Source organism: Tenrec ecaudatus, chromosome 2 (assembly GCF_050624435.1).
Source record: "Tenrec ecaudatus isolate mTenEca1 chromosome 2, mTenEca1.hap1, whole genome shotgun sequence".
NCBI lineage: Eukaryota > Metazoa > Chordata > Mammalia > Afrosoricida > Tenrecidae > Tenrec > Tenrec ecaudatus.
The window spans coordinates 139,327,999-139,351,788 of NC_134531.1; the positions used below are offsets into that span (position 1 = coordinate 139,327,999).

General features: G+C 52.4%; 1 protein-coding gene across 1 annotated transcript; it reads right to left on the minus strand.

Moving 5' to 3' along the window:
• Positions 1-243: 243 nt before the first annotated feature.
• On the minus strand, positions 244-472 carry LOC142440997 (dolichyl-diphosphooligosaccharide--protein glycosyltransferase subunit 4-like). The gene has a single exon (XM_075543114.1). It carries the CDS (start codon positions 395-397, stop codon positions 284-286), a length of 114 nt encoding a protein of 37 aa, XP_075399229.1. The 5' UTR covers positions 398-472; the 3' UTR covers positions 244-283.
• Positions 473-23,790: the final 23,318 nt, after the last annotated feature.

Below are 23,790 nucleotides of genomic sequence, written 5' to 3' on the forward strand. Positions count from 1 at the left end.
TTTTTTTGGGGGGGGACCACAAAAATATATAGCTATATTTTTATATTGGGGGGTACAAAAGCCAGCAGCCCCTATAGTGGGCCCTATTCAGTGGCAGCTTCTTGTTCCAAAGGGTTAAGGAAGACTTTGAGGAAATAAAAGTTGTTTGGAAAGCTCCAGGCATAGTTGCTGTATATGTTGTGAGGGGCAGAAGGGATGAAGGGAAGGGTGAGGGCGGGCCCTCACACCCTCCATCTCGCCTCAGACTAGGTCCTGGAACCCTGGGGCTGAGAAAGCGCCACTCTCAGTCCTGCTTCTTGGGATTGTTGATGGCCACGTAGTGATAGAGAACGACAAGCAAGAAGAGCGACACGCCCAGCAGGTTGGCGAAGACGGCAAGCTGCACGTCCGTGATCATCCTGACCAGCCCGGCTTGGCTCCGACGCTCTCAGCGCACAACTTGGCGGTCCGCGACGTGGGCCGGAACTCGGTCGGTAGCCTGTCTACTGACTCTTATGAGTGCTTTCCAGTTGGGTCTGATGAGGTGCCAGCCCCTGCCCCTGAGTCAAAAGTCTATGTTCAGGATTCCTCAGGGACTTGGTTACTTGCTCCCCTTACTGCTCTGTTGCCCTCCCTTCATGGTTCCCCCCTCTGTACATGGGCAGACCAGGCTTGGAAACATTTTTCAAACTCATCTGTTTGGACGGCTGACAGCACCTCCCTCATTTTCCCCCCACCCCTTCTATGTTATCAAATTGCTGTCCTTTCATGTCCCTATTCATTCTCGGAAACAAAAAGAAGTCACATGGAATGAGGTCAGGTGAGTCAGGTGTAGGGGGCAAGAGAGGCATGCTTTTTCTGCCAAAAACTCACACTGAGATGGCTATGTAAGCAGGTGCATTGTGATGGTGGCAAAACCAGTCTCCTTGTCTGCCACCAATCAGGCCTTTTTTGTTTCATGCTGTTATGCTATCTATTCAGAATCTCTAAACAAAAAGCTTGATTAACAATCTGACCTGGTGGAATGAATTCCAAATGCACTATGAGTTGACATTTTCTCCTGTTCGGGAAGTTGACGGAAGTTCAGAACAAGGTTTGTCATTGTGTTAGTCTGGGTAAACTAGAGAAACAAATCCATAGAAGCTCATGTATATAAGAGAGTTTTATATAAAGGGTAATTGTACATTAAGAAAGCATTCCCACCCAGTGCTGCCCAAGCCCATAAGTCCAACATTAGCCCATATATCTACAAAGTCCTCCTCAATCTCACAAAACACATACAATGACACTGAATGCAAGAGGAAAACTGAATCAGTGAGCCTGTAAGTATGTCAGCACTGGCAGGGGTCTCCACCTGGCTGCTCCAGCACCCAGGGCTGTATCAGGGTAGGTCCATGTGGCTTCTCCTCAGAGTTGTTTCGCAGGAAGTGAGCCTTGCCAGCGGAGGCAGAGAACTAGCTAAGGCAGCCACACCCTGGTCTGACCAATTGAGAACAAAAGAACAGAGAACCAGAAAGGTGAAGCTCACCAAGCCATTTATCTCTCTGCCCTTCAATTAACCCCATATGTGTTTATTGGCCAGGTTATCACAATTAACCTTAACTATCACAGTCATCAATTGACATTTCACCTTTTTGAAATCAGAAAACTACTCATACACTTGAGGTTTTTCCCATAGCACTGTCCTTGTAAGCTGTGTTCAACATCACAACAGTTTAGCCACACTCTGTTCTCTTAAATCAGCCATCACAAAAAGCAAAGTTCAAGAGAAACTGCTTTCACAAAAAAATTCACTGAAACCAGAGAACCTTCCAAGGCAACACCACTGTGTGCACTAACTCAGAGCGAGTTGCTCGATGCTCTGCTAGTACAAGGGACAAATGCATACTGTGAAAGTTCCACTCTGCCCAGCACAATTCAGGTGCTTTTTTGGGGGGGTGGCCCCCCCTTGTACTTTGAACATGCTGTCAGAAGAGACCAGACCCTGGAGAAAGGACATCATGCTTGGTAAAGTGGAGGAGCAGGGGAAAGAGGAAGGCCCTCAACGAGCTGGGTTGACACAGTGGCTGCAACAAGGAGCTCAAGCGCAGGGACACTTGTCTGGGGAAGTGGGGCGCAGGACCGGGCGGCCTTTCCTTCCACGGTGCATCCCGTCTCCATGGGTCAGAACCGACTCAATGGTGCCTAACAACCACCACCTGGGTCTTCCGAGACACAAAGTGATGAAACACCAGCCCAAGGAGCTCCACACTCAATGTGAGAACCACCTGAGAGCTTATGACGCATGCAGGTGGGGCTGGTCCTCTCCCCTCAAGAGCCTTGTTGCGTGTTGGTGCATTTCGAGGGAGCACTTTCCACAAGGACCCCAAACTGTCCTGGGCAGAAGATTTGGCAAAAGGCTCGGAGCCGACAGAACATCACAGAAAGAAGCCCAGGTGCGGCAGCTCTTGGTCCCAGGTGCCCTGGGACTAAAACAAGTGATTCCACGAACGGTGATTAGTGGGTGCACCGTGGAACGGACAGTCAACACCGTGTGGAAAACGTTGAAATGGCAAAGGTTTGTACCTACTTACCGCAAGCTAAGAAAAAAGTGAACCGGCTGAATGTTTGTGTGTATATTTGTCACCAAAAGCCCGCAGGGGAGGATGGTGACAGGTAACAGTGTTTGGAGGGAGGGGAAGAAATGAAGTCAACTTGGTTTCACTTCAAACAAGAACTCCATTAAACATTTGACAAATACTACAGGAACATGCCCTGTCCCCCAGAGCACGCTCTGGCTGGCCTTGACTGAGGGCATTCCTGCATCAGACTCGGACAGAGGCCCCTCTGAGGCAGCCGGACTGCGTCCTACCCCGCCAGAAGTTGCTCCTCACAAGTCCTGGACTGTCAGGGCCATGGTGCACTCCCCAAAATGACCAACAGGTGGCAGCAAACCCTCTGTCTGTCACCCAGGGGCCATTCCAGCCAAGGTGAGCTGGGCTCACCTTGCAAGGGCTTCACACAAACATAAAATCTCAAGGGAGATTTTTCTTGTCTGTGAAATAGACCCCAGTCTTTCTCATTTACAGGAGAGGAAACTGAGGCTGGTTAGGAAAAGCTTCCCAGCTGAAAATCTGAAGAGAAGCTAGTTTCCATGCCAACATGTCAAGCTCCCTGGAGCTGGGTAGAGAAGAGTCTTGTTTTCTAACTCCGTGTGTGTGTGTGTGTGTGTGTGTGTTCCATAGCTTTAATCCGATGGTCTCAACCAGGAGTGATTTTGTTCTCTGAGGGGTAAGGGAAGCATTTGACAATATCTGGAAATATTTTTCATGGTCACAACTGGCTCTTGACGTCTAGTGGATAGAGGTCAGGGGGCACTTCTAAAGCTGCTCAGGACTGCCTCCCATAGGATGGTGGCGGTGTTGTTGTTAGGAGCTGTCAAGTGGGTTCCAACACATGGTAACCAGCGTCCAACGGAAGGAAACACCTCCTGGGCCTGCGCCGCCTTCCCACACATCACGGCTGCACTTGAACCCTCTGCGGCAGTCCCTGTGTCAATCCGCCTTGTTGAGGATCTCCCTCTTTTTTTGCTGACCTTCTACTTTCCCAAACATGGCATCTTCCCAGGGACTGCTCCTTCTTAATGGCATGCCCAAAGCACGAGCGCCCCAGTCTCACCATCCTTACTTCGAAGGAACATTCTGGCTCTGCTTCTGTGAAGACTGATCTGTTTGTTCTTCTGGCAGGCAGCCATCTCTTTCCTTTCTCCACCAACATCATCATTCCAAGTGGTGCGGTCTTCCTTCAGAGTTACCCAGCTCTCACATGTATCCGAGGCTGTTTGAATGCCTTTGCTCGGTCAGGTACGCCTGCCTCGGTCTTCAAAGGGCACCTAAGTGTTTTAACACTTTAAAGAGATCATTTGCGGCAGGTTTTCCTAACGTGCATTTGACTTCTCAATTGCTGCTTCCCGGGCGTTGATTATGGATCCAAGAAGAATGAACCTTTGACCACTCATTTCGATCTTTTCTCCACTTTTCATGATGTTGTTGTTGGTTCTCGTTGTAAGATTGTTTATTTTCTTTATGTTGAGGCATAATCCATATAGAATACTTTGGTCTTTGATCTCCGTTAGCGTTTCAGTCTTCTTCACTTTCTGAAAGCAAGGTTGTCATCTGTATATTGCAGGTGGCTGATAAGTCTTCCAAGATCCCTGGTGGCATTGTGCGTTACATGTTGGGCCACAAGATCAGCTGTTTGAAACCACCAGCCAACCCGCAGGAGAAAGACGAGGCTTTCTACTCCTGTAAATATGTGCAGTCTCAGAAACCCAATGCTTTATTTTCTCCTATTCTGGTCACTATGAGTTGGAATTGATTTGCTCACACTGTTTTTGTTTTTTGCTTGATTTTGGAATGTGTCTCCCTCCCCCCATCCTGATGCTACTTCCTTCTTCATTTAGTCCCATATCTTGGATCATTTGCTCAGCACTCAGAGGGAATGCATTTGGTAAAAGAATGAAGTCTTCATGCACACCATTCTTTATTTTAAGTCACACATTAGCTACTTGTTCTGTTTGAACCGCTGCCTCTTGGTCTCTGTACAAACTCCTTCTGGGCGCCATTAAACGTTCTGGAATGCCTAGCCTTCGAGTGAGATTCACCATTGACGGCCTACCCAGGAGAACACCCTTTAATTGTTGAGGAGACACAAGTAGATACCATTCTGATGTGCTCTGCTTTCACCAAGGTCCATCTTTAACCCTCTCCCCATCCTCTCCTGAGTCCGGCAGGCATTTCCAGCAGCCCCTGTCCGTGTGCTGAAGCATGCGCTGAAGCAGCAGGTTTCCCATATGTGATATTATTCATAGAATTCTGTTGGATTGCTTTCTTTAGAAAGGGCGAGAACAGGGGCTCTTCCGGGCAGCCGGCCCGGTAGGTACTTTTCTCGATGCCTCAGCGACATAAGTGAGCACTCCAGCCAGATGTTGAAGTATTTCCGTTACTAATCTCCTCCTTCCTTGGGCCCCCCTTTTCACCAGTCCTTTCAGTGCAGCTTGGAGTTCCTCAGTCCCATCAGTTCTTGATCATATGCTGCCTTCGGAAAGGATTAGATGTCGATTCTTTTGGCACAGCGAGTCTGTGGAGTCCTTCCATGTGCTTGGATCATTCCTGGCTCGTTCAGTGTTTCCCCACAGAGCCCTCCGATGTTGCAAGTGCGGTACTATCCTGGGGATGAGGCCAGGTAGGAGCTGGGTGGGCCAGGCTGGGACACAGGCAGTGGGAACTGGCTTGCAGTGGTGGGCCTAGTCCCCCCCATCCCCTGCCCCCATGGTGACCTTCCACAGCAGTCGCCTCTGCTCACGGATGGCAGCGGGCAGGGACAGCAGCCTGGAGGCACAGTTCAGCTGCCCCATCTGCCTACAGCTCAGTGGCCTTCAGTAGCTTTGGCCACATGTTCTACAACGTGAGATTCTAGCTGTTGGTCCAGGTACTGTCCACCCACCCCCACCTCTTCCCCCGCTACTATCTACACTCCCCCCCAAGAAGGTGAAGCAGCTCTCATCCTACATGGTGTCCTGACATGGCTACAACAAGAAGTTGAGTCTGGTAAAGATGCCAGTCTGTGGCTGCCCACCTCCCAGCCCAGCTCCAGGCACATCTGCTCAGGTTCACCTTCCCTGCCCGTCCTGCTGGAGGCGCTCCCCTCCTGGACCCGCAGGAGCTGGGGACGCACCTGCAGGGCCCCCAACCGCGAGGTCCTCCCATCAGCTCGGCCAGGCTAGGGACCCCGCTACAAAAGCACCACGTGTCTGCCGCATCTGCTCCACTGCCCACCTCGGTAGACCTGGCTCTGATCGGGCGGCCCTGGTGGGCGGCCCCGGTCCTACCGCCCACTAGGAACAGGTGCTGCCCCTCGGGGGTCACAGGCCGAACCGCAGGGAGGTGAGGGGTCCCTGAAGAAGCATGACCAGATAGGGCGGTCTGTGACCTGGAACGGGGGGCGGGGGTCCTTCAAAGCCACGAGGACTCAGGACAGCGGGCCTGCCACCACCGTCAGCACCCACAAGGCCGGGCTATTTCTACAGCATTCACGGGAGATCGTGTCCCCTTTTCTACTCAAAGCACACACCCTGTCGCCCTCACACCGCAGGGCCCTGTTTCTCTGGAACAGTTAGTTACAAGATCATATATTATTTAAAAACAACCCAAACTTAGCATGGTGTGGGGTTGGGGAAGGGCGGAGCGGCAGGCGGTAGAAGGCAGCCAGCGGGGTCGTGTGGCTGAAGCGCTGCCCCCGAGGGAGGGAAGGGGGCCGCGCAGCCGGCTCACTGGTGGCCTCTGGCTGCGGTCAGCCAGCCCAGGCCTGGCCTTGGCAGGCGTGGGGCGGTGCCCCTGACCAGGAGCCCAGAGCCGGAGGTGGGGCCAGGAAACGGGGGTTTCCTGCATAAATTGTTGCTGTCTTTTAAAAATATTTAAATATTTCAGAGCAAAAAAAAAAAATCCTTCAAAAACTTTCTTTCGAGAACCGATCTCGGAGATCTATGTGTAACCTCCTCTCTGGGAGATGGGCAATGGGGAGGCGGGTGAGGGGAGATGCCGGGGAGTGTAAGATAAGATATAATAATTATTTATAAACTATCAAGGGACCAGGGGTGGGATCGGGGAGGGAGGGGGACCAGGGGAAAAAAGGGAAACCGAGCTGATTCCAGGAACCCAAGTGGAAGGTGAATTATGAGAATGACGAGTGCAACGAATGTATAAGGGTGCTTTGCTCAGTTGATGTATGTACGGATTGTGATAAGAGCCTTATGAGCGCCAATAAAAAGATTTTAAAAAAAAACACTTTCTTTCAATATTGCAACTTGAAGCTTGACCTTTTTTGTCTCCCCAGCCGAGCAAGGACAAACAGATTCTTCACTTTGTCTTGCTCACTCGCGCCGGTTGTACAGGCTTATCAGCTCCATCTGCCCTTTGAAATTTCTTGTTCATCATTTCTTCCGTTGGCTGTAACTAGTCTGCATTCAAGCGCTGGTTTCAAAGGAGAGTCTAACTCTAGTTGGAGCTTTTCTTTCGTGTGTGTGTTGGTGTTGGTTTTTTTCATGACCTTTGGATCTTTTCATCTCTGATGTCTTTAATGTCACCCATGACGCTTCTTTTTAAAAAAAAATAATTTTATTGGGGGCTCGTACAAACACCCACAACTCTGCTGACCGTCAGTCATTAGTTTTCAGTGGGTCAAATCTATGCTTGTGTGGTCCCTAAATTCAGGTGGCGCGGACGCAAGGTCCTACTTTTCTCTCAGGGTTCCACAGACCTGTTTGCATAGCGCCCCCCAGCCCTTGTGGTGGGTTGTGACTGGGTGCCACAAGTCGGTTCTGACCCCTGGTGACCCTAGCCACAGCAGAACCAGAAAGAAGCACCACCTCACAGTGGGTCCCATGCCTGAGCCCACTGTTGCAGCCGCGGTGTCAGCCCGTCTCCCAGAGGGCCTGCCTCTCGTACACGGCTCCTCTGCTGCACCAGCACCATGTCCTTCCCTGTGTCTCTCCTGACAGCATGTCCAACATGAGGTCTCGCCATCCTTGCCTCTAAGGAGCCCTCTGGTCATGCTTCTTCCAAAATGGTCATTGTGAGGGCATCCGCAAACCTGATGGCTCAAGACAACCTGGAATTCACTGCCGTTCATTTCATTCTGACTCACAGGAACCCTATCCGAGAAGGTGAAACTGCCCCTGCAGGTTTCCAAGATCGTAGCGCTTTGGGGGAGGAGAAAGCTCATCTTCCCGTGGATTGGCTCGTGGTTTTGAACTGTTGACTTTGTGATTAGAAGCCCCAAGGAACCGCTGTGACACCACGGCTCATCACAAGGCTGTGACTGGAGCGGCCATACTAAGTAATTCGCAGTGCGGCAGATGCTGTCCAGTGTTCTGGGCGCCCCAGTTCCAATGTTTGACGGCTTACTTGCAGCTGGTTCTTCTCCTGGTGAGTCACGGCGCCTCAGTAGAGGAGCGCTCAAGCTGTGCCCCATCCACATCGCTACGGCCGCCTCTACTTTGAGCCAGCCCTCTCCTGCCCTCCACCCCGAGGGGCTTCTCCCCGGCACTTGTTGACTAATGTCCCACCGCTATCCATCGGGTTTTCACGGGCTAAAAAATGTCCAACGTAGATTGGCCAGGTCCTAAAGAGGCTGTCTCAGTGTGGAGGCTCCGCTGAAGCAGCCTGGCCACCCTGGGTGGCCCTGCTGGTGTTGGAAAGATAACGGCATAGCAGCCTGGCTGCCAGCAATGCTCAAGCGATCCCGGGAGGACAAATGGACAGACAAATGGTGGGCCCAGCCCACAGCGGGGGACGAGAGCACGGAGCTCAGAGACGACAGGGCGAAGCAAAATCTTTGCAAATGTGACCAGTGCTGTTGTGGGGGCAGACTAGGAACGAAGATACCACCTTCCACCAAGAAGCTTAGAGAGGTTCTGAGAAGGTGCTCAGAGCGTAAAGGCCTGAGGAAGGAATTATCCACTCTTGCTGAAACCCCAACATACCACTAAAGCAGGTCCTCAAGTTACCCACAGCCCTCTCCCCAGCCATCCGCCTTAACGACAACTGTGATCTTGCTGGATATAAAGTTCTTTTCAGACCCCGTCCTTGCATTTCACCTTGTGAGGAGGAGCATTGCGTCCATCCTGTGGGCAGTTATTTCGCTTCCTAAGGGTGGCCTCCCACACTGCGCGATGGTTTGGGATGACATTTGTAACACAGTCCGATGCTTCCGTGTTGGCCAGAAGCCCCATCTTCTGGATGATTAGCCGCTCGTTGCTTTTTTATTACGCTTGCAATGGACGAACGCTTCCAGGATTATGTTCAGTTGGCCATTTCCTTTGCCCTGACTGAGTCACTCTTGCTGTCTACTGAGACAGGGGCAGGACACCATCCCCCCGGGGGAAGGGGCCTCTGAGACCAGGAAGCCAGTGCAGCACCACGAGCATCTCAGGGCTGAGCCCTGGGGGAGGATTTGCGAGGAGTCCGCAGACACCTCTGGCAGCCTGCCCTTTGAGAGGCAGCGCCTAGTTTCCCTCTCCCTGTGGAAAACAAACACCGAGGGAAACAGGACAAGGACTATATTCCCTGACTTATTCCAAAGGGTGTTCCATGGTAGGAAAGCCTCCACTTGGGTAAGTTAGAGGTAAAGTCCAAGTACATGATCCTGCTTTAAATATCATTCCCACAGATTCTCCCCTAACACCTATGCTGCCTTAAAGTGAGCACCTGGTTGATTCTATCTCCCTATAGAAGCATATATCCTTTTACTATCTCTTCCCGCCATGTCACCAGCCCCACTCCTACCTCCCCCCAGTACAGGTATTAGGTTTCCTCACCTGTGAGTTCAGGGGCCTTAGTGTAGATCCCACCCACTTCGTGATGCCTGTAACTACTGAATATGCATGTCATAGGCTACCTATAAATGTCTCAAGATAGTAAAGTTTCGCTCTCTCTCCTCCCAGTTCCACGTGGACCATCGGGAGGGGCTGAGGTGAGCATGCTGCCATAAAATGTGTCTGACTCTCGTATTCCACGCTCTCTCCTATCTTTCCTATCCTCTCCGACTTTGCTATCATCTTCCCATAGTATCACTTACAACTGCGCCTACTGGCCTTCGCTTGTTGAAGGCTGGCTTCCTCTGAGATCTTGCACCTGGGGTGGATTGAGGGGCTCACCTCGGATGAAAAACAAATGAGCCGCAGCATGCAGCAGAAGCAATGCTGTGGGCCTTCTGAGGCCAGGCCACCACAGTCACTGGGGCTTCTCCTGGATCCATCACTTGCCCAGGGAGAAGCCGGCTGCTCCATCCTCCGTGCACTCAGGCAGTCTTGTGAAAGGCCCATGTTGGGGGGTGGGGTTGAGTCCTTCCACAGTAGACTGATTGACCAACCTCTCTGTCTGCCCAGGAGCGTTGCCGTTCTCACAGCCAAAGTCTCACATCCTCTAAGTGCTGGGCCCTTCAGTGCTGGTGATCACTCTAATGGGGGCCTTAACCCGTCTGCCACGTGCATGTGGAAGCAGATCCTACAGCCCCAGCCACGCCTTCAGATGGAGGCAGCCCTGGCCAACGTGCGCGTGAGAGACTGCCAGCCTGAACCCCTCAGCTGACTCACCCGGCAGCCACTGACCGGCCCAAGTCCCTGCAATAACAAAGGTGGATTGTTGCTAGAAGCCACTGTCTTTTGCAGTAATTTATTTGGCAGCAAGCTATAAGTGATAAACTCTGGAACATGTGTTCCGCCACACTCCTGGGCTATGGGGCCTGTGAGTCAGCATTTGTGACCTGTGCATCTAGACTTACTCCCTCCCGCAGCACCTCCCAACCGGACTTTCTGTGACTGACAGTTTCCGAGACTGGAACTCTCTCCAGGAGGAGAAAGCCCTGCCTTCCTGCGGCAGAGCAGCTGGTGGTTTCGAACCGCTGACCTTGCAGTTAGTCACCCAACGAGTAACCCCTACGCCATCAGGGCTCCCATGAAATAACCATAGAACACTAAAGAGCACACACCCGGCTAATGGCCACCACGTCAGACAGCACCTGCTGGAAGAAGCCACAGACCCCTTGCTCCATTAGCCTGCTGGTCAGCTAGCTTCTGCTCGGGAGCTGTTCGTAACGGAGAACCACCTCCTCAGAGGTTCTGCCCGACAACTCCAAGTCCGGAGCAAAGACTGTGTTGGTGTCCAAACCCAAAGGCTCACCCCATTGTCCAATCACGATGGGAATATGTGTGAGGCGGCGGGGCAAGTGCCAGAGTCCAGAGTAACTACAGCCTGCGGCGTGGTGACTGGCTGCTCCCACGCCTCTTCTTGGTTCAAACTGCTACCAAACGATCATTTTACAAAGGGCGCTAGAATGTTCTCTGAGCCCTCATCTAGTTCAAATAAACCCTCTGTCAATTATGCCCTTTCACTTTTGCTAGTTTTAACAACCCACCACAATCAAAGTCCTTTCGCCTGGCATCAGTAGGGCCGTGGACTCAAAAGCCACATTGCCAGAATCAGGAAAGAGCACACCAATGAATAGTTTGCTTGTTTTTCAAACATTGCCATTGAAATGAAGACACGGAACCACTGAACACCCTGGAAGACTTGGAGACTCCCAAAGAAACATCCACAGACAGGGATGTAAAGGCCCAGCTGCATCTCTGAAACATTCTCCACTTGGGTGGCCATAATGTGTCACCTTAACCTATGACGGGGTTCAGAGCAACCCCAACCCTGTGTGGTGCGTTCAGTGTGCAGCCAGGGAGGCCCTCGTCAATGGGAAGGGTGCATCGCAGAACCACCAAGGAAAGCAAGGACAGTGAAATGTCGTGGGGCTTTGTCCTTTGGTGTAGCCACCATCCCCACAGCCCTTCTTCCATTTGGAAGAAAATCAACACAGCCAGAAGATAGGTCTACGAGGAAGCCGCTCTGTTCTCAGGGCAAGTGGCCTGAGCGAGACCCATTAGACACTTTTCCTGAGACTCTGGACTTTGAAAAAGTGAGAGAAAAGTCCATGTGGTGAAGTTGGCATGAATAGAGGCAGTGATGTGTGGTGGCCCCGTAGCGCCACAGCCAGGTGGTGGCCCCCGTGACTGTGAACTGTGTCAGCTGTACACTCTCTCCCTGCACATCCAACTTCCATTTGACTCTGCAAACATATATAAACCAAACTCGCTGCCGTCATGACCGTTACAACTCAGAGTGACCCTATAGGATAGGGTACAACTGCCCCTGTGGGATTCTGAGACTGCACAGCTGTACAGGAGTAGAATGCCTCATCTTTCTCCCGAGGAGAGGCTGGTGGTTTTGAACTGCCAACCTTACAGTTCACAGCTCAATGTGTAACCCACTTGGTCACCGGGGCAAAATGCACATGCTCCTGAAGTTCGGAGTTGTCTCTTTCTGTCATGGTAGCCACGAGACCCGGCTGTTTTGAATCGATAAGGCATGCTCCCGTATTGTAAAGAACTAAAGCCCTGTGTGGGTGCATGTGTATCGATGTCTGTAGGCGTTCAAAAGCCGAAAAAAAAGACCAAAAAAAGGTAACTGATAAGTGATGTGAAGGCATAAGGAGGTGAAGCGTGTTCAGATTTTCTCCCCCCCACGTTACCCACTCTCCCTGGTTGCAAAGGACCCCAGATTCAACCTACCGGGGAGCCACCAATGGGTGCCACAGTGGGAACCCGGTTTTACAGTGGTGTCATCTGGAGAGCTCCGGACACTTCTGAGGGGGCTCCCACCCCAGGAGCTGAAGGATTGGTGTGAGATGCCTGCCTTGCATATGCTCGTGGGAGTGCACACACGCACACACACACTGTGTAAATTTTATCATTTAGTTGACTTAGTGTGTCCATGGATATGTCAATCATCCGCTCAAAAAGGAGCCCTGCATATCTGGCTATCACCCCCTTTACCTTCTGCCCAACCCTAAGAAACTCCTGGTGGATTGTCCCGTCTTGGCCTTTGATATGAGTGGAATCCTGTCATAGGTGGCCTTTTTATCTGACTTCTTTTACTTGGCTAATGTCTTCAAGGGGCATCTATGTCGTGGCATGTATCAGTATTTCATTCCCTTTGTTAATTAACTGAAAACGATTCGATTCTATGGATATGCCTTATTTAGACACACCCTGGTTGCTACTAGAGAGGTGGCCACCAGGTGGCGCCAGAAGCCGACCGAAGAAGGTCCGTGGATTTGGGGCTTGACTTCCAGATCTACTGAGTTGGGCTGCAGGCAACCAGCTGCTGGCCACAGGCAGATTCTCCACTCTAGGAAAGCCGTAGGCTGGATGCCAGAGGACTCAAACGACCAGAGACCTGTCCACGATTCGACTGTGCTTGGTTGGAGCCGTGGAGGGTCTTGCCGCTTTAGGAAGGTAGCACGTCACCCACCCACCCAAGAAGGGTCACTCTGTGGATTCAGCCCCCAGCTGCACAGTGTCCACTCTGAGTCCTTTGAGATTGGTTCCAAAGGGGTTGTGTGCCCCTCCCCACCTGCCCAGGCGGATGGGCTTCAGTAAAGAAACAAGCCACCTCTGGGATCCAGTCTACTCGTTCTAGAACAAGCGTGCTCATGGAGATTACCCCTCCAGCCATTCCCTGGGGGCTTGGGGGCTCCAATGGCCCAGAGCCTCCCTCTGAACCTCTCTGGTCCCTTGCAGTCTCTTGGGCTGGGGTTTGCCTTGCTCCAGTGACTTCTATTTTCGGGACAAGTCCAAAATGAGGGCCCTGCCTGTGGCTGCAAATTCCTTGAACTCATCTTTTCTGCCTCCGCTGGCTGCACACTGTATGGGAAGGATCGCAGGCTGGCTGGGTGCAAGCCTGTGCATTTGTGTGCTGGGTGGTGTGAGGCCAGGTCTAACGGCCATGCCCCCAGACTGGGTGCTGAGCCCACAACACACTTCGGGAGTCCACCTGGGGGTCAGCGCTCTGAGGATGATTCTGTAATATATCCTCTGAGTCAGCGCAGGAGAGGCAGGTGGGACTAAGCCCAATGCTGCATTTCAGCAGGAGGAACCTGAAGCCCTGAGAGGGCAGGCCTGGCCCATTGTCACACAGCAAGGAGTCTTAGAACCTGGGCCTCCTGTCTTCCCCTGGCCCTGGAGGATCAGAGGGCATCCAGGGGGACAGAGAGGCTGGCTGGCCAGAACCCAGAGGTCATGAGCTGTTCCCAGCCACCACTCAGCCCTCCCTAGCTGCCCTCCCACCCCCTGCCCCAGCCTGGCCACCCTCAGTGCTGCGGGAGTGACCCACTTCCCTCCCTCTCCTCTGCAGCTAGCTTCAAAACAAACCGAAATGCAGACCGACATCCTTTGTTTGTTTGGGGGATCAGAGAAAGGGGAAAGCAGCTCTGTGGGTTTGTACTTAAAAACAAACTGCTCCACCACGCTGCCCAAGCAGAAACCAAAGCAAAGGTGAATTTGGAGGCCAGAAACCCTCCGGCAGCCATACCTCCTCTCAGAATGAGTCAGGGGAGGGCGTGGTCAGCCAGGAAATGAGGCCACCCATTGACCCAGCCCTGGGCCTCCGGGTGGAAAGCGCCTGTGGACTGGAGGCCCTGGCCACCCCACGCTCACCCTGGGCAGCTCTGTGCCTGGTGGGGACCAAGCCCTTGGAGGGGCACATTTTCTGGGTCATTGGGGCCAGACCCCCTCCTCAGAGAGGCGAAGTCTCAAAAACCCCAGCCATTCCAATGGGCGTGGGAGCTTCCCACCCAGCCACCTGCCGGCAGGCCAGCCAGTCATCTTGGCATCTCTTTATCCCCAGGCCTGTGCTGGGTGCCAGGGCCCGGGAGGCCTTGAGGCCCGCTCAGCACCGGGATGCAATGACGGCAAAGGACCAGGCCCTGTAGGGCTTGCCTGCTGCCTCCGCCGGAGGGAACACACAGGGCAGACACGGGGTGCTCTGGACATGGGGGTTGTCCCTCCAGGCCCCCAGGGCAGGGGCCCTATCTGGGCTCTTCCCTGAGCTCTCACTGAGGGCCCACCTGGTACCACTGGATCCTGCCAACAACCTCCACAAGCACCTGGTTGGGGGGTGGGGGGCTGGGACAGAACCGTGAGCTGAGGGCATGATGCATGTGCTGATGGTGAGGCCTCTTCTCCTAACAGGGTCAGACTCAGTTTCATTTGCGCCTCATGGCTGTTCAATTCTGTGCCAATAAGGCAGGTGGGGTTCAGAGAAGCAAAGCCGCTTATTCTGGGTCACAGAGTCAGACAGGGCTATTGCCAGGTCACCCCTGGCCACTCCCTCCCTCAGGAATCAGCCCCCCACCCCAGTAGGCTCTGGCCCGTGGGACAAGCTGGGGAGACTCTGGCCTCCTCCAAGCCTGTTCTGGCCAGGAAGGTTGGGATAAGCTTTGGGCTGAGCTGCTCCATCTACTTTAAGATATCATTTTGTGGTTCTTTGAAAACGAAGAGACCTCTTGACTCCCATTCTCTCCTTTAACCCTCATCCAGCTGAGGCAGGTGGATGCCTTCTGAGATGGTGAGGCTGCGGCCCAGAGAGGTTGAGCCAGGCAGGTGGGGGTAGGGAGGGGAGAGGACTCACACCTGCCAGAGGTCTTCCCGGCTCAGCACCCTGTTTGCTAGCCCTGTCTCCTAACCAAATTCTATCTGTAGCTCCTTGTTCCGATGACCAGTGCTCAAGGGCAGCACTGCTGCTGTCCAGCGCAGGTTGTTCCGGCTGAAACACACAGATGTGTCCCCCCCGCAGCAGCGGGAAGATGCTGGCATCTGTGCAGGGCCCGGCCCCTCCCTTCCCCCCACCCCCAGCACGCGCTCCCACCGAGTGCAGGTGTACGACAGCCTTGCCAACGGCCACCAACGGCTGGTACCCCAGCCCCCTTCAATGGTGGGGGTCTGCTCCATTCTTCCTCCCTGGGCTCCCCCAGCCGAAGGTCCCACAAGCAAGCCCCAAGAACACGGATTTACCCAAACGCCCCAGGTGTAGGTTTGTCCTCAGAGTGCTGTGTGTGCTTGCTAACTCGCTGACGAGGTCTCGCCACAGCAGCTTGACCCAGAGCAGTGTGTCGTTTGCTCTTGTGACGGCTGTCTCCAGGAGCAGAGATGGTGGACCCGTTTCCCTTTGTCGTGACCTTGCTGATTGGTCCCGTTGGTCCAGCTGTGAGGATTTGGGTCTTCTTGACATAGAGTTGTGTAGTCACCCACACCGAAGGCTCTGATCCCTGCTCTTCCTCAGCAAGTGCTTCAAGTCCTCCTCACTTTCAGCCAGCAAGGCTGTGTCGTCTGCCCGTTGCAGGTGGTTAATAGGCTTCCGCCAATCCAGCTGTCTCATTCTTCTTCCGAGAGTCCAGTTTCTACAACCCTGAGGCATAGTTGTATCACAAACAAGCAGGTAGGGACACCCACAGGCTCACGCAGAGGTAGGCATGGACACAGTGAGATGGGTGCACACGCATACAAGCACGCACGGAGAGGTCCATGCACACAGGTAGACAGTTAAGTGCACACAATTAGGTCAATGCACATTCGTATCTCACATCTATACAGAGAGGTATGCATACCGTGTCAGTCTGGGTACTTTAGAGAAATAAATCCACAGACACTCATATGTATAAGAGAGAGTTTTATATAAAGGTTAAGTGCACATCAAGAAAACATCCCAACCCAGTGCTGCCCAAGCCCACAAGTCCAACATTAACCCATATGTCCGACACCAATCCACAAAGTCCTCCTCCATCTCACAGAACACACTATGACGCCGACTGCATGGAGGAAGGATGAATCAGTGCATGTGTAAGCATCTCAGCGCTGGCAGGGGTCTCCACGGCTGCTCCAGCACCCAAGACTCCATCGGGGTAGGTCCATGTGGCTTCTCCTCAGGAATGTCTTGCAGGAAATCAGCCTTGCCAGCTGAAGCAGGAAACTGCTAAGGCAGCTGCACCCTGGTCCGACCATCAAAGTCAGAGACCTGGGAACTAGAAAGGAGAAGGAGCCATTTATCCCTCCACCCTTCAATTAGCCCCACATGTGTTCATATTGACAGGCCCAAGCATTTGAACCTGGGTGGCCTCCATGGGCCATTGTTCTGCCTGCCACCCCCAGCACTGGTGGGACCTGCTCACAGCCTCTCCACAGGGGAACAAAGGCTGTGGTTAGGTTGGAAGCTCCCAGCTCTAACTCTTTGGAAAGTACCCCAGGGCAGCAGGGCCTGCAGGGCCTCCTGAGCCCCCTCCCAGGGTTTCCGCCCCACTGCCATCTTGCTGAGTCGGATGCTGTCAGCTCACAGGGCCACACACCACAGCCCTCAGATGTGGGGCACCCACTGGACACTGCAGAGATTTTTTTTTCTCACTTTTTATTATGAATTGGGTCAAGGTTTCCAGAGCAGCTCATCAGTTTTCATACTCTCAGTGTGTTTCAGCTCACTGATGGCAGTCCCTACAGTGTATCCCCGCTCAGCCCACTCCCTCTCTGTTTCCAGCTTCCCTTCCTCCCTCTCTGCAGCCCCTCTGAACTTGGCCCCTGAGTAAGCATGACCCTTTGATTCTCAGAGGGTTGATCATCCTAACACACATGTGTACTTTACCAGTGCTGTCATTCCCCTTAGAGACATGTCTAAGGCTTAGCTGAAAATCGAGCCATTTCAGACCAGAAGGGGTGCCACCAATCTCTAGGTGACCAGAACGCCTGCTCTCTCTTATGATTGTGTTTTTCTCCAACTCTAACCAGGACTGCCCTTTTGGAGCAGTTGGCAGCGGTGGCTGGGCACCATCTAGTTCCTCTGATCTCAGGATATGGAGACTGGTGTCCAAACAGTCCATTAGTTGATGGACTCAGGGCTTCTGTGCATCTTCGGTTTCCATCACCCACCTTTCCTCTGGACAGGGAAAGACCAGTAGTGGCACCTTAGATGGATTGCAGGATCTTATGGACCACAGAGCAGACTCAGCATCAGAACTGGGAGGTGGGGAAACGGAGGCACAGAGGGGGTACTTTGGTGCTTCATCCATCCACCAGAGGCATTCCTTTTGGGTTTCTCCTTATGGTGCATTTGCAGGCTCTTTCTATGAGGTGGCTACATATACGTAGCAAGGCAGTTTATGACCCACTGTGGTCCCGCATGGGGTTATTGGAATGGCTGGGCAGTGATGTGATGGGACTTGTGTGGTAATGCCTTGAAGGCTCAGTGTGCAGCCTTTCTCAGCACCCATCGGATCACCAAGGGCTAGTCAACATCGGATCACCAAGGGCTAGTCAACATCGGATCACGAAAGGCTGATCTACACTTCCCATCGTTTTCCTCTGAGTTTTAAGGATGTCAAAGCCTCATGGCAATGTCTGAAAGAAATACATGCTCACAGACAAGGAGAGCCAGGCAATAAGGAGAGGCTACCGCATGGTCTCACTCTCACAGATAAAGAACACCTTCAGCATCAGCAGCAGGTGGTGTTTCTGACTCACGCGCCCTGGCGTGTGTGCAGGGAAATCTCAGCACGGGGCTATCAACAGCCGCTCATTTTCAGATGTCGATCACTCGGCCTTCCCTCTGACACACCCTGGGGTACTCAAGCCCCCAGCCTCTTGAGGCAAAGCCATGTGCTTCGCCGTGTGTGCCACGCCAGGACTCCTATTCCAAGACAACAGCAGCATCCTGGCCCAGCCCACTTCCTTCCAGCGTTTTCCAGCATCTTCTGGGTTTATCTGCTAGCAGGCCTCTGTTTTTCATGAACTTGTTTGAGGCTGTGGCTTCGCTGTTTAGAAGCGTCCTCATCACAGGTAGGGTCTCAATAAGTATTAATTAATTGAATTAATGAACAAGCAGACATAGACTACAGATGGTGGTGGTGTTTTCTGTTACACAGAAGTACTAATTATCAGGATTTTCAACAACTGGGGCTTATCCTGCGCCAAGTATTTCGTGCATATTATCTCAAGTGTTGACACGACCTGATGAGGTAGGTACGGCTGTCCCATTTACAGATGTGTCACACAGGTAGCAGCAGGCTTCCCCACAGCCCTGGCGGCGACAAGCCTGTCCTCCTAAGGGCTGTGCATCGCCCCCTCTCGGTGAACATTTTCAGAAGCAGCTGTGAACTGGACTTCATAGGCCGTTCTTAAGTAAACTTAGCCATCCCTCCAGCACCCCCCATTCAGGCTAGTCTCTGTTTTGTTCCCCACCATCCCCAACTATTGTCAAAAACTCCATTGAACAGTTTTATGAATCTTTCGAGTCTGCTCTCTCAGAAGGACTCTTCAGAAATTCAATAAGGGCAGTAGCATTTTCACAGCTTTTGAGGCCCCTTTAAAATGCCCATTCCAAGTGGTTTTGTTTGGGTTTCCATATGGAAATGCAGCTGAGTGCCCACCACCTTTTCCTGGGGGGCCTGCCCTTCTCTTCCCCTTCCAGAGGAGCCTGCTCTGTTTTCTAGTGGCTACACACTTTGAAAGCAAGTGATCCCACGTCACTCTGCGACCCTTCCTCCCTTGGGGGCTGCCTGCAAAAAGGCTCCATTTACACTTCCAAGCCCCCTCAGGAACCCTGCTCCCACCTCTGGGCAGGGGGCAAGGAGATGAAAGAGACACCAGGGAGTGGGGATGCTGAGGGTGGCAGAAATTCCCGCCCTTCTTCTACACATGAAGGAGTTTCCCTGAGGGCCTCCATCCCTGGTTGGAAGCTTCTTAAAGGTCAGGTTGACTTGGAGTTTAGGGCAGAACTAGCCTCATGAGAACTGGCTTAAGGAGACTTTTGAAAACCTCAAAGGATGCAAAAATTCCCAATATGGAAAATTAAAGAGGTGCCAAACTGGGAAGAGGGTGTTGCCAGGGAATACTGGCTTTTGGGAAAGTGGGCAAATGGGGTTGGGGGCTGTGAGTGAGGTGGAACACAGACACCACACATATGCAGCACACAGAGCGATCCCCCACTCCCACCCCCAACAAAGGAGCCCCCAACATGTCTAGGAGGGTCTGGGAAGGCCTGCAGCAGTGTGGTCTCTGTGTGTCCCCCTGGGAAGGCTGGGCAGAGCATTGTGTCACAGACTGCTATCTGGGTAGCGCCCCGGGAGGAAGGAGGCTGCAGGGCTAAAATCCAGCCTGTGCCACCAGTTGGGCGGACGGATGGGGTGGGGGCTGAGTTACAGTGAGCATGGAAGGAGCCCTGGCTCAGGAGACTGTCTCCAATTCTGCCCTGGCTCAGGGAATGAAGATTCAAGTGACCCTGTCTGTGAGGAATGGTGTCGTGGTCACACATTGGGCTGCTAACCACAAGGTCAGCCGTGCAAATCCACCAGCCTCCACACACACAGGGGAAAGCTGAGGCTTCTGCGCCTGTGAAGATTTCCAGTCTCCGAACCCCCCCGGGCGGTTCTGCCCTGCCTGGCAGCGTTGCAGTGTGTGGAAGCGGACTGGGTAGCAGTGCGTGCCAGGGTCGTTTTGAGGATGATGTCCCTGGCTGACTGATCCCTGTGCCTTTTCAGCTCTGATGCTGAGTCTATTCTGAAAGCCTTCAGATAGCTCGGTAGTATCCACCCTATAAGGTGCCCTGGTGGCACTGCGGGTTAAACTATGAGCTGCCAACTGCAAGCGTGGGGGTTCGAAACCACTGATGCTCTCAGGAGGAAGACGAGGCTGTCAGCTCCTGCCAGAGTGGAGTCTTTGCAACCCCTGAATTGGGCTGCTGGACTCCCTTGATGGCAGGGGGCGGCAGGGTTTGGTCGGTGAGCGCATCCACCTGTGCTCCTCTCTGAGACCCACCCCTTTTCAAACAGAAAGAATACTTCAGAATAATTTGCACTGTGGCTCATGGCCGGAACCCTTTCCATTGTCTTTCCTCTATATGGACTTGATTCTTTGTCAGAACCGTGAAGAGTAGACCCCACCGTGGCTCACCAGCCGGGTCAACGCCACTGTTTGTTAAAATGAAGAAAAACTTACTGACATGTGGATTCTGAACAGTTATTCTAGGTGCATATCATGCAGCTGATAGAGGGGGTGAAAGAGGTGGCCCGCTGTTCACCCAAGTACACGGTATATAGCACAATGCCAGATTGATTTGTTGGGGATCCCACATTCCTTCTAAGCTGCGTCAGTCGCGATGTTCTAACTGGGGCAGGCAGTAGTCAAGGCCGTTAAGACAGCACAGAGCATCCTCCATAGATAAGCTGCAGGGGACTTATCCACAGGTAAGTCTGGTGCTGCAGGGGACGGCAGCCTGGGAGCCCCTGGAGAAATGTAGGAATCGGTCATCGAGTCTTGTGATCATTGCAACGCCTGCTTTTGTCACTTAGTTTGGAGTTTATTTCCTATGAGTATTATTACCAAGCCTGCCTTTGTCAGAGTTTGGGGGTGCAACTTGTTTGATTTTCACTGGATCTTCGAAGCAGTTGGGAAGTCTCACACTTGCAGAATAAAGTTAGAGTTTCTTAGAGGAACTTGCAGAAGCAGCCCGATCCCTGACTCTGGCTGAAACAAAGACGAGCAATCCAGAGCCCTTGTTGCTGGCAACAGGCTATTTTGACTCCAGAAAAGACAAACGACTGGACGAAGCTAGATACAATGTGGCCTATAAGGGAAGAAAGGTACTGTATACAACACACCAACCCTTGGCTACTCTTGGATAGCTTGGTCCCTTGTCCTTCTACTGAGCTCCAGTGACAGCAGCGGCCTGCCAGCTAAGAATTTGCCCCTCTGCCCACCTGCACCCTTGACACTTCTTAGGAGGCAATGGCTTGACCACTCCTCTGTACTAGTAAGATAAGATGAGTTTACATTGCTACAATTTTAATGTAATGTAAAATTCACGTGACAATTTTACATGCCTACAAACATACAGATACGTTTCTGGCAGATTCTTGGTGGTGACTACTACTTGGTTCCGTGAATAAGAAAAACCTTAAAAATCCAAGCAACCCAAACCAAACCCACTGCCAATGAGGCCTTCCGTCTCATAGTGACCCTTTTACATAGGATTGCTGACACTGGACAGTCAGTACGGGTGCACACAGCCTCATCTTTCTTCCACAAAGCAAGATGGGTTTGAACTGCTGGCCTTTGCGCTAGCAGCCCAGTGCTCCAGCCACAGCCCCACGGGGGTTCCCGGAAATCAAAGGGAGATGTTTGTTATCCATGCTTCTGTCCAGTGTGTCCCGTGTTGCTCCCTCCCTCCTGTAGGTCAGGGTGGATGGCATTCATCATCGGCACCAGTCGATGCTCGGTACAAGCCTGCTGCTCATCACCAATCCTGTCCAGCACCGACACCGGGACATGAGGGCGTGTGGAGGCAGCTCTCACGCGGCACTTCACTTGCTCACTCATCTACCCTCGACAACCAAGCAATGAGGGCCCCCGGCTGCTCCCCCCGACTTTGCTGGGCAAAGCCAAGTGAATGGGGTGGCCAATTTCATGCGTGAACTTGGCCGCTGGGTCCAACACTCGTCTAACCATTGCTGCGGAGATTTCTGTTGTGATTCACACTGACTATCATGAAGGAGATTGGACAGAGTTCCTGGGTGAGACCAACTCAGGTGTGCTGCTGCCAGAGGACAGATTGCCAGTTCAAACCAACCAGTGGTGACTCCAATGGTAGACTTGCTGACTTGCTCCTGAAAGGTCTATTCTGTGCATGGGAGGTGTGTATGGCGGGGGGGGGGGGTTCACCAGGTGACAGGATCAACCCCAACAACAACAGCTATGGAGAGGAACCTGGGGGTTATGGGTAGGCCCTATCCAAACAGTTGGATATGGGAAGGCCTGTGTGTGTGTGTGTGTGTGTGTGTGTGTGTGTGTGTGTGTGTCTAGAAAGAGAGAGAGACCCAAAACCCATCTGCAGAGTGTCTAGTCAGATTAAGCCTATGGAGTTTGGACTTTTCAGCTTCTGCCATCTCCTGATTCAGAATTCCTTAAACACCCTCTCACCTCCCCCTCTCCCCCTCTTTCTCCCCGCTCCCCACACTTTCACTGGCACATAATACACCTATCATACAATTCCATAATTCTATCATATCAAGAAGAATTGTACAACCATTACCACAGTCAATTTTAGAACATTTTCTTTTTTTTCATGGTTAAATCGCTTTTAAAATGAGATGTATAATCACAATCAGATCTAGTGCTTTCTCCCCACTCCTACATGCATTGTTTGTCCCCCAAATTCCCTCACCCCCTACCTCCCACTTCGCACCCCACATCCCCTATGAAACCTTGCATCAGTAATTATCTCTATGCATCTACTCCTTCTATGAGCCACAAAATGGGAAATCCAACAGAAACAATTAAAAAAAATAAAGTGCTAAGGATGAAATAATAATAATATAAAGCTAAAAATACAAATAATGAGTAAGAAAGAAAAGGCCACCATCAGTATTTTAAAAGCCAGGGAAGAAATTTTTGTCATGGGACAAGCAAGAAATACTTGCACCTAGAATAAATTCAGGCTGAGTCAAGAGGGAGGTCAACTGACCAAGTGTCCAGTTTGATCCAGCATAGTCAAGGTTACAGTGATCTCTGTCTGAGAGTAGAGCTGTTTGAGACCTTTGCCTGTGGCCAGAGGGCATCTGCCAGAGGCGTAATCTGACTAGCTACTCTGCAGATGGGTTTTAGGTCTCCCTCTCTTTACACACACACACACCATTGGCTATGTTTCCCTGGAGGACCCTGACTAATACAGTAACCAAACCAAACTCCCTGCCATTGAGTCAATTCAACTTATGGTGACCTTCCAGCACAGGCTGGAGCCAGCCCAGTGGGTTGTCCAGACTGTAACTCTGTACTGGAGTAGAAAGCCTCGCCTTTCTCCCGAGCAGCAGCTGGTGTTTTCGAACTACCAATCTTACAGTCAGCAGCCCAGGAGCTCCCTAATCTCACAATACACAGCCAAATCGGGACTGTAGCCCAACCAGTAAGACTGCAAAACTCCCACAGCATCCACTGCCTCTTCTGTAAGTCAGGGAACTGAGATGTGGAGTGTCCATGTCCCTTTGTCCAGCTGCCCAGGAAACCAGCAAAAAGGCTTCTAATTTGTCCTGGGAATGGCGAACCTCCCATTCTGCTCACAAGCTCTGGCCAGGGTGATCAGCTTGCTGTGGACCAACACCCACTGCTCCCAAGTGCTGGGGGGTGGGGGGGAAAGGTGTGTGTGTGGGGCAGAGGAACCTGCCAGAAGTCAGCTCTGGAGGGAGCGCCAGGGGGGCTGAGAGCACACGTGGGACCACGGAGCAGAGCCAGCTGGGAGACCTCCCTCCTGTCCTCCTGGCTCCTTACACCAGCAGGGTGCGACCAGCCTCCCTCTGCTCTGCTGGGCAGCTTGGGTGAGTCAGAGAAAAGGCCCACAGGTCGGTAAGAAGATA

What these genes read in the sequence shown, in the direction of transcription:
- LOC142440997 (XM_075543114.1), bottom strand. Translation starts at nt 397, where the DNA reads ATGATCACGGACGTGCAGCTTGCCGTCTTCGCCAACCTGCTGGGCGTG.